This window comes from Eleginops maclovinus, chromosome 8 (assembly GCF_036324505.1).
Source record: "Eleginops maclovinus isolate JMC-PN-2008 ecotype Puerto Natales chromosome 8, JC_Emac_rtc_rv5, whole genome shotgun sequence".
Classification (NCBI taxonomy): domain Eukaryota; kingdom Metazoa; phylum Chordata; class Actinopteri; order Perciformes; family Eleginopidae; genus Eleginops; species Eleginops maclovinus.
This window is the reverse complement of record NC_086356.1, coordinates 13,539,542-13,550,510: the sequence shown is the minus strand read 5'-3', so window position 1 is coordinate 13,550,510 and position 10,969 is coordinate 13,539,542. Positions and strand designations below refer to the sequence as shown.

Here is a 10,969-nt window from a genome sequence, read left to right as displayed (position 1 = left end):
ACTAGGAACTCCCAAATACAAATGTTGATGAAATAATATTCTGCTCATGTTATGAAACGCAGTGAAGCTGACATAATGTTGAGGAGGGCAACACACAGAGAGTATTTCCATTTCCGATTCATATGCTCGTTCAAGATTCATTATTTGGTTATATAATCAATAATCAAAATGTCCCCTCAATTGCCCTTATCCCTCTTTGGTAATGTCACGTCTTATTTGTTAAAATCAATTAACTATGATGTTTAAACACAGCGAACAGATTAATGCTCACATTTAGAAAAATACCTGGATGTTATAATTGCAGATTAGTTTGGTGACAATCCACTTCAATAATGGAGAAGTTAAAATACAAAAAAAAGAAAAAGAAACAATAATAGTATGTTCAGTTTAACTTGAATATAGAGCCATAATAACAAAACAACTAAGTTTTATTGTACAAATTACAACAGAGTTTCCCTCAGAAAATACAATTTAATCATAATAAACAACTTCAATAAGAAAAAGCCCCCCTGGCTTTTTATATAAATAAATAGAAGATTTGTTATTGAGAATGTGGTCCAGGCTTCAAATGTGCAGCTAAACAGAACCTCATCATCGTTCATGACGTCCCTCTGCTGCTTCTCATGGCCTTAATGTAGGGGGAATCTTAACAAACCAGTCCAAGCTCAAGTGTGCTTCCACTCTCATTTGACATAGGAAGTGGGCCTACCCTCAATTATCACTCTGTGCTCATAATGAGATTGTCCCCCTCTTGTTTGCATGTTGTTTATGCATAATCACATACAGGATTCAAATCTCAGGAAACTGTGGCATCTGCAGCATCTGGGAGTGGACAAAATGTCATTTAGTTTTACATTTTCTCTTCATTGCGTCCACATCTTCTACCTCTGGTTAAGGGAGTGTGCTGTATTATTTGTTTGTGGCTGTCTGTTGTTCTGCCTCCTGATCAAGACAGGACTCCTGCAGACCCCGGCCCAATGTCTCAATGGGCAGGAGCAAGGATGCAACGCCGCCCAGCAGACAGAAGATGAAGTAAAACGACAAGGTCGCATTCACGGATTGTCTGAGCATCACCTGAAACCAAAACACAAAATGTGAACAGCCTGAAGGAGCCGGACATCAGAGTGTTGCTGGAACTACTTTCTTTCTAAAGTGCGAGCAGAGGAGGTCACTGTATTTTTCTGTTTTTCTTTATTTGAAGGTCTAGGAATCACTTTGTAAATCTGTTTTTACAAAAATAAAAGGAAACACTTCAAGTTTATTATAATTATTTTTCTTGTTGTCATTTCGCATACCTGTGCGACAAAGGGGGTAATCAGGGCACCCACCCTGCTTACCGCACTGGAAGTCCCCATTGCTAAGGCTCTCGTTTCTGTCGGATACACCTAATGTGGAGAGAGAGTATTTCAGCCAGTTCAAATAATCTAAAAACAAATCATTGCTGTTAACGTGGTTAAATGGTTTTTAGACCTACCTCTGGTGTGTAAACAAAAGCAACTTGAAATCCTCCAGAGATGAAGGCTCTGGCAATAAATATGCAGACCATAACAAACATCCTGCATGGACAAAAAAAGACTTTTAGAGTTAGGAGGTCAGCCATGATGATTTGATATTTTACTGTTGTGCTAATACGGCAAAATAACACAAACTCACCTCCCGATACAAGCAAATAAGGGCAGCATGCACAAAGAAAACATGAAGAAACACAGAGCAAGGCTCTTCTTTCTGCCAATACGGTCAATTGCAAGGAGGATAAATAAAATACCTGAAAGAAACAATAAAAACAGAACTTCATGAGGCAGTAAAGAGTTCTAAAAACACAATTCGCAAAGACTACAATTATACACCCTAAGCAACTCCCTTAAACAACACCAGCAGGCCTGAGAGGGAACACAGGAGAGTTTATATCAACATCATAAATACTTTAAAACAAAGTTATTGGAAGCAGAACAATGGAATTCTTCACCGATAAGGTTCATGTTACAGCTCTGAAAACAGCTCAAGAGAAGCGTTTTACCTGGGAATTCAGCCAGGGTCGTCCATAAAAGGTCTTTGTAGTCACCTGATGTCAAATATTTGCATTCAAGACTACAGCTTGGTTCAATCTTGGCACCTTGAATTGCTATAAAGAAAAGAACAGTTTTTTTGTTGCTTGTTTTAATTGAAGAAACAAAATGATTTGAGTTTTTACTTACCTGTACATGGCTGTCCAGCTTGGAATAGTTCAGTTGTCAACAGTACTATCCCGTAGTAGGAGAAGGCATTGGCAAACCTTTTGATAAAATAACAACACAGTGTTATAGCATAGAGTTAAACACATACAGTGGTATGCAAAAGTTTGGGCACCCCTCTGAGATTTCATGACAATTTGCTTTTCCTTTATAATAGAAGATCACAGCAACAACATTTGTTTTCCTACAAAGATGTAGACGTTTTAGTGTTTTCCAGACCAAAATTCTTAGGGTAGCATTACATAGTTTTATTATAATAAAATAAAATGCAAAAAATGGGATGTGCAAAAGTTTGGGCACCCTTATAAATAGCATTCATTTCAACACCTGTACGGATTTATAGCTGACAGGTTGCTGCACAAAATTGCTTTGATTAGCTCATTAGACCTTCAATTACAAAGACAGGTGGAACCAATCATGAAAAAGGCTATTTAACATAGGTAATAGCTGGCTGTGCCTGGCCTAGGTTCTTTCTTAGGGAGTGGCAAGATGGGGACCTCAAAACAACTCTCCACTGACCTGAAAGCTAAGATAATCCAACATTATAAATTAGGAGAAGGGTACAAAAAATTATCTGACAGGTTTAAACTGTCTGTCTCCACAGTCAGAAACGTAGTTGTGAAATGGAAGGCCACAGGAACAGTCCGTGTGAAGGAAAGATGTGGTAGGCCGACAAAAATAGGGGAAAGGCACAGGCGAAGGATGGTGAAAATGGTCACAGAGAAGCCACAGACCACCTCCAGAGAACTACAACAACATCTGGCTGCTGATGGTGTAGTTGTTCACCGTTCCACAATCCAGCGTACTTTGCACCAGGAAGAGCTCATTGGAAGGGTGATGTGCAAAAAGCCTTTCCTGAGTGTTAATCACAAGAAGAGTCGCATGAGGTATGCAAAAGCACATCTGGACAAGCCAGAAGCATTTTGGAACAAAATACTGTGGTCAGATGAGACCAAGATTGAGTTATTTGGTCATAACATGAACAGGTATGCATGGCGAAAAAAACACACTGCATTCAATGAAAAGAACTTGTTGCCCACTGTAAAATTTGGTGGAGGATCTATCATGTTATGGGGCTGTGTGGCTAGCACAGGTACTGGAAAACTTGTTAAAGTTGAGGGCCACATGAATTCCTTACAGTACCAGGAGATTCTTGACAAGAATGTTCTAGAGTCAGTCACAAAGTTGAAGCTACGCCGGGGTTGGATTTTTCAGCAGGACAATGATCCTAAGCACCGATCAAAATCCACCAAGGAATTCATGCAGAAGCACAGGTACAATGTTCTGGAATGGCCATCCCAGTCCCCAGACCTTAACATCATTGAAAATGTATGGATTTATTTGAAGAAGGCTGTCCATGCACGGAGGCCAAGAAACCTGACTGAACTGGAGACGTTTTGTGTGGAAGAATGGGCCAAAATACCACCTGCCAGGCTTAAGGGACTTGTCTGTGGCTACAGGAGGCGTCTACAGGCCGTTATTGCAGCAAAAGGAGGCAATACTAAATATTAATGGAATTATTTCTTAGGGGTGCCCAAATTTATGCACATGCCTATTTTTGTTTGAATGCACATAAACATGTTTCTGTTTGACCAATAAAAGTTATTTCACTACTGAGATGTTTCTGTTACCATAAGGTATAACATATGTTAAAATGAAGTTGCTGCTTCAAAAGCTCAGCAAGTGACAAACTGATGCAGTGGTTTTCCTAAGGGGTGCCCAAACTTTTGCATACCACTGTAGCTGGATTACCACTAGTAGGCACAAATGTAGCCTGTGCTTCCTCTCTACTACACAAGAACAATTTCAGCATTATGTTACCTGGTCCGCTAGAAACCATCCACTACTTCTATAATACTACCTCGGCAAAGATGTGCAGCATGTCAAATTAATTTGAGGTAATTTGAGTAAGCACAGATTTATTCTCGAACAAATACGTAAGTAAAATATCAACTCAAATGAAACATTTTGAAACTGTATTTTGACACAGGAGCCTCATTTAGTCAATGTTGTATTGAAGTCTTTACTCCCAGAGTAATAACCACAATCCAACACAGTGAACCTAAAGGTGTTTTCAACTTTACTGGGGTAGTTATTCAGCCTTCACTAAATAACTACCCTTGACTGAAATTCCAGATGAAGAAAAGTTAAAGAATAGAGGGAATTCGACACAAACCATATAAACCAAAGAAGCAGAGTAGTCCTCCGATACTTAGGAGTGAAGAGATCTTTAATCCTTCCACGCTCAGTCTTTGAAATTACAAAAATAGAAGGTGTATTTCTTAATCTTTGCAATCAAGCATTGTTTTGGACACTCATCTATCGTCTCTCTCTGAATAAAAACAGGAACATATATGTCTTCACTGACCTGTTTATGGCCGACAAGCTTCCCTTTAGGCATTGGCTTGTCATTGTCTTTGGCAATGCGTGCTAAAGTCGCCATGGCCTTCTCGGTTTTTCCCGTCAGAAGATGAAAGCGAGCACTTTCAGGAAGCCACTGTGCATCACAGAGAGTTCAGTCGAGAACCTAAATTTCAGCTGTTTGTTTTTTTAATAACCAACATACTTACATAGCAGAAGCAAAGAAAGATTGCCAACGGTACACTGGAAAAGAAGAGCAGCCACCTCCATCCCAGGGTGGGCATTATCAACAGAGCCAGGAGGACCTCGAACACAGAACCAATTGCCCAGAATGCCTAAAGCATACATTAAATGAGTAGTATATTTAGTCAGTTTAAAGATTCAACACTGGAATAAAGAAAAAGTCATGCAATAACCATAAAAAAAGTACCCCAATCAGCGTGATGCAGGTGCCTCTTGACTTCACTGGAAGGAATTCAGAGTAGAGTGTCACCCTAAAAAGAGACCACATGTTTGTTGCAAATCATTTCAAGGATGTCAAAATGTTCTGGTGTGTCAGAGCAACAGCAGTTGAACTCACGACTGAGGAGCTCCCCCAATGCCAAAGCCTACAAGGCCCCGCAGGAACAAGAGCCAGCCGTACACAGGTGCAAAGGCACTCAACACGCCATAGATCAGAGCCCAGCAGATACACAGCGTCAGACCCTGAGAATAAAAAACACACATGTTTAACATCAAATCATACACGAATAAGACTAAATCCTTAATGAAAAACTCATAAAGGAGACTTACTGATTTCCTGCCATACGTATCGGACACATTGCCCCATAAAGGTGAACCGACACCCATTCCTGCAAACACTACCTAAGAAAAAATATAAATTTAAATCTAAAAGTTGTACAAATAACACATACTGTATGATATATGGACATTAACTCAGTTTTTATGCTGACCTCAGTGCGTTTACATGCAGGTTTGTTTACATAAGAAATTTCCCCAACATTTTATCCAAGGATTAACTGCAGGGTTTCCTGAATATTATAGGATTTGGGAATCGCATTATATTATATTTTTCTCATACTAACAGCAGAGCATGAGAGTATTTCTGGATAGTCAACAGTCCAACAAAGGTAGTTATTGTGACAGACACAATAAAACTTTTCAAACAAATTATGAGGGACTTTACCGATGTTATGAGAGCCACCTGGTAGCCGGGTAGCTTCCACTCGCAGTGCAGCTGGGGGGATAATATACAGAGGATCATCATCTCCATGGCGTCTGCTACCTGCTCCCAGAGAGGCAAAGCGCTGCATGAGACACATACAGTATATTTTCTGGAAGTCAGAGTGAAAACCTTTCTTCAAGTATTCTTACCCATGACAGTCCTGTTACGACAGACATCTTCCACTGAAACTTTCCAAAGCCGATCGTCTCCAGAGCTTCGTCCACTGTATAGGTTTCTGTGAAAGGGACAAGACAGTGACTGCAGGTTTACTGTGAAGAAATGTAGACAGGATGGCTCAATAATCCCACAAGCACAACATATTGCATAATAAATTGATGGGTAAGTATTGCAAACAAATAAAAAAAGGGAAATAATAAAGCAGACCATACTTAATCATGTGAGAGTGCTGCCATCATGCCTTGTGTATAAAACAAGTACATAATTGAGGTATTTCTTCTTTTAAAATATTTTTCTTTTAATGCTTTGCACATTTTATAAAAGGGAAATAGTTGACTTTCTATTGTATTTTTTTTTACAGCCATCGTTACTAATACTCCTAACAGGTGAGCATTATAATATATTAAATATGACAAATTATTTTCTTAATACAAAGCAATACAATTATTGTTATGCTGTCTAAGTACAACATTAAAGCACTGCTCACAATATAATGCATTAACAAAAATGATCAACACAATATAATGATTAACTTCTCTTTTGCATTTAGAGAACATTTTGAATGCAGATGTTATGACACTACTTTTACATTAGTACATTCAGATTAGCCAGGGGTTCAAACATGACAGCAAGACAGGATTAAAAAATGTACAAATTAGAATTAATTGTGATCCCCAAACCTTCATTTTGATCAAATCCAGACATGGTTGCAGATTTTTTTCCCTCTGAGTCCACCCTTGATGAGGCTATAGTGCAGAACTCATTTTCTGTGCCCTGGTCCCCATCACTGTGACCCAACAGATCCACCTCACCCCTTATTCTCAGCACACCAAAACGAAAGATTCAGGCTTTATGATGCACACCATGTTGAGTTTCAAGCACAACATTTACTGTTTACACATTACTGTGTCATCACTTTGATACACACAACAACAGGTTTCATGCTACCTGTTAGCATTGCAAACATGAAAAATGCAGAAAGTAAGTTTATGTGGTTGATTTACCTCACTTCATGATTACTCCACCGCTTGTAGGTAACATTGTCTTTTTTGCTCAACTGGTCCATATCTGTTCGAAGTGGTAAAAAGCTGTGAATGTAATCACACACCTGAACACTGATCAAACCTGTTGGTGCTTTCAGGTTATACTGAAACACCTTATCCAAGAACACACCTTGGGGGAATAAAGGGGCGTGGTCAGACCAGGAAATAAGATTGAGCTGTTATTTTAGCAAGTATTTGTTGAAACATTATCTCCAGAAAGTCTAGATCTATTGAAATGTTTTTTCTGCTGCTACTGCCATTATCACTGCTTTATATATTCATACCTTTGTTTTGTACTGCTTTGAGAGAAGCCTGCAACATTTTGTAGTATGATCACAATAAAGATATTTTAAGTGACTAGTAATTCAATACCAACCATAAATCTACTCAGTAAAGATAAATCAAACTGTGTTAATCTCCCCTCGCCCCGTGTTGCCATTAAGGCAAAATGTTTAAGTAGGGTGACCAGAGTTGAGGTGGCGAAAAAGAGGACACTTGCGATGTTGGGGGGTGGGGGGAAGCGCCAGTCAATTTAAGTACACGCTTAATGGTCCCAACAGTGAAAACCGGGCGTTTTCATGAATTTATAAAACCCCCCACTTGCGATTGTTGGGGGGTGGGGGGAAGCGCCAGTCAATTTTTAATGGTCCCAACAGTGAAAACCGGGCGTTTTCATGAATTTATAAAACCCCCCCGGACGCTCCGGACAGGACGTAAAAAGAGGACATATCCGGGCAAAAGAGGACGTTTGGTCACCCTAGTTTAAGGGACTTTTATTTAGACAAGCTGTCGCGGAGTTTGGGGTAAGAAACGGCCATTTTCCTGTAAAGTGTAAAGTAAACAGACAGAATCTATACACGTCAAATACATCGGTTGTTAGCACTAGAAGCAATGTCGTAAGTACAAATTCATTGTTATGTGTTAGAAATAATCAATATATTAGAGCGGAACTTTAAAAGATAATTCACTGTTTCTGGACGGATCATATTTGTCCATTTCCGGTAGTATTACAGGATGTTGTTTTTAGCCTCAGATAGCATAAAGCTAATATTGTATTGTATATATGAGTAGAGGGAAAAGGACCAGTGGAGTTACATACTAAACACACCGCCTCTACCTCTCACTCATTGATGCTGCAATGATACAGTTGCCTGTTTAATAACTGATAAACCTCCTAAGAATTGCATAATAGACTATCGTAGATGAGAGCTCCAGGACTTCGCTAACAAGATGGCGACGGTGACGTCTTAAGAGGACCCGCCCCCGACGACGTCAGCCTATAGAGGAGGATCCAGCCCCCCGCTTCCAACCAATGAGAGGACGACAGCGGGGCGCGTCTGATTTTGAAGTTGTTTATTGTATGGTCGGAAAGGGGGTGGTTCTATAAATCATGTTAGGATTGTGAAATCGAGTTCTCTTTTGTTCCGGACCGCCAGACAGTAACTACTGATGAGCTCCACTCAGTCAGTGGCCTGTGGACGCGTGTCCCGGGCTATTGAGCCACAGCTGTGAAACTTTTGTAAAACCTACTACTGCATCCTTTTATTAAACACTCCTTTTATAACTTTTAAGGGAGTTTTGCTTTCTTTATTTTAAACCGAGTCCTGGGCTTCAAATAAACGAACATTTCTTACAAAAGGAAAGACTACACATAGGTACAACGTTTTATTTACATATATTTACAACTATATTCCATTTATGCTAAAACAGTCGAACTTTATTCCTTTGTTACAGTTTTCACTCTGTCATGTAAGATGATGTTGGAAGCCACAGTAAACAGCAAGTAAACGTTCACTACGACTTGTCATTTTGTATCAGAGTTAGCTAGTTGTATAGCTACAGTTGCTACACTGCAGTGAGGACAAGACAGTGAAAAGACAGAGAAGTTAGTGTTGAACTTCGTGGCAAGATGGACACAAAAAGTGCTAGGGCTTCTGTAGCAAGTGGAAGAAGTTCTCGTTCATCTGCATCATCAAACAGTGCACTAATCCATGCACGTGCAAAAGCAGCAGCTGCTCAAGTACGCGCTACATATGCGGAACAAGAAACTCAAGCTAAAATGGATAAATCAGCTAAAGAAGCTGAATCACAGTTAGAGAGAGTAAGAAGAGAGACTGAGCTTGAGACACTCGCCATGTGCCGTGAAGCAGCGGCTGCTGAGGCTGAAGTAGCCGTTTGGGAATCAGCTCACACAATGGAGAGGTGTATTCTGTTGGATGAAACGGGCCCATCAGAAGAAATTAAAATGGAGCGGACAAGTGAATACATCCAAGCTCATTTTGCCCCAACTAGCTCCCCAGAGCGAGCAGCTACGAAGGCTAGCCCTCAGACTTTACAGCCTGCTACAGCTGCCACTCTATGTTTCAGTCCAAACAACCCTTTTTCTTCATACCAGCAGGTTCCTGTTTATTCACATGAGCCACCACAGGCTAATAACACTGGTAATGTGGACTTAGTAGAGGATGGCCCAGACTATGCGTATGTTCCAACGGTAGTCAAACTGTCAGACATATATGACAGAGAGGATGTTCAGATAAATTCAAAGACATTTCACACTGACTTGAATGTTTCTGCTCCGCACTTTTTCCCTCAGCTGAAAACTGACCAAAGTGTGCGCACAACTGAACATCTTGCACAATATTTAGCTCGACGTGACCTGGTGAGTGCAAGCTTGTATGAGTTCGATGATCAACCTGAAAATTACCGTGCTTGGCAGTCTTCATATAAAAGTGCTACCCAAGGCCTGGGTCTCACTGCTGCCGAGGAGCTGGACTTAATGACTCGATGGCTTGGCAAAGAATCCAGCAACCATGTGAAACGCTTACGTTCAGTGCACATAGCAAGTCCAGACATAGCACTCAGGAAAGCCTGAGAATGTCTTCAGGAATGCTACGCAGCACCAGAGGTAGTTGAAAAGGCCCTCTTCACTCGTCTGGACAAATTCCCTAGGCTTTCGGTGAAAGAAAATCTGAAGCTAAGGGAGCTAGCAGATCTGCTGATGGAAGTGCAGTGTGCTAAGGAAGACGGCTACCTCCCAGGTTTGTCTTACCTAGATACTGCACGCGGCATTGAACCTATAGTAGCCAAGCTGCCTTATGGACTTCAAGAAAAATGGATCTCTGCGGGTTCAAGGTACAAAGAAGGAAATGGAGGATGGTTTCCACCATTTGATTTCTTTACTAGGTTCATGTGCTATGAGGCAAAGAAAAGGAATGATCCCAGCTTTGCCTTTTTAAATGCTAGTGGGCCCTCTTTGAAGCACCAAGAACCCCATTGCAGTTCATAAGACCAATGTCTCCCCAGCAGAGTCAAGCACTTCCAGTGATCCAAATAAGAGCTGCCCAATACACGCAAAGCCACATCCACTGAACAAATGCAAAGCCTTTAGAGCCAAAGATCTTCAAGACAGGAGAGACTTTCTGAAAGAGAGAGGATTCTGCTTTAAGTGCTGTGGCTCAAATAGTCATGTGGCAAAGGACTGCACCGCATCAGTGAAATGTTCTGAGTGTGACAGCACAAAACATGTATCAGCTATGCATCCAGGCCCTGCACCTCAAAACACGGCTCCTGTACCCTCATCACAGAATGGTGGGGAGGGAGAAGAGGATGACGACAGCACGGAAGTTGTCAGCTCAAATTGCACTGAAGTATGTCGTGCAGGACAAGTTGGGCAGTCATGCTCCAAGATATGTCTAGGAAAGGTGTATCACAAGAGCTGTCCAGATAAAGCCATCAAAGCATACATTGTTTTAGATGACCAAAGAAACCGGTCATTGGCTAGGTCCAGTTTCTTTGACCTGTTCAACATTCAGTGTGAGTCTATCCTTACCTACTGAGAACATGTTCCGGCACAGTAGAAACGTTTGGCAGAAGGGCTGAAGATTTTATGGTCGAAGCACTCAATGGGAAAGTTACAATCCCTCTCCCCCCGC

General features: G+C 40.8%; 1 protein-coding gene across 7 annotated transcripts; it reads right to left on the bottom strand.

Moving 5' to 3' along the window:
• Nucleotides 1–410: 410 nt before the first annotated feature.
• LOC134867997 (synaptic vesicle 2-related protein-like) lies at nt 411–7,475 on the bottom strand. Of its 7 annotated transcripts, none has more exons than XM_063888839.1 (17): nt 7,322–7,474; nt 6,999–7,062; nt 6,675–6,814; nt 5,967–6,052; nt 5,779–5,877; nt 5,385–5,456; nt 5,173–5,297; nt 5,023–5,086; nt 4,802–4,927; nt 4,600–4,728; nt 4,408–4,481; nt 2,196–2,272; nt 2,018–2,122; nt 1,654–1,765; nt 1,475–1,556; nt 1,296–1,385; nt 411–1,074 (listed from the first exon to the last, which is right to left on the bottom strand). In XM_063888839.1, exons 1-17 carry the CDS (start codon nt 7,356–7,358, stop codon nt 910–912), a joined length of 1,647 nt encoding a protein of 548 aa, XP_063744909.1. In that variant the 5' UTR covers nt 7,359–7,474; the 3' UTR covers nt 411–909. The 7 variants fall into 7 exon arrangements, with proteins under 7 accessions (XP_063744909.1, XP_063744910.1, XP_063744912.1 ...); XM_063888840.1 differs by having other exon boundaries at nt 6,675–6,808; XM_063888842.1 differs by having other exon boundaries at nt 6,675–6,781.
• Nucleotides 7,476–10,969: the final 3,494 nt, after the last annotated feature.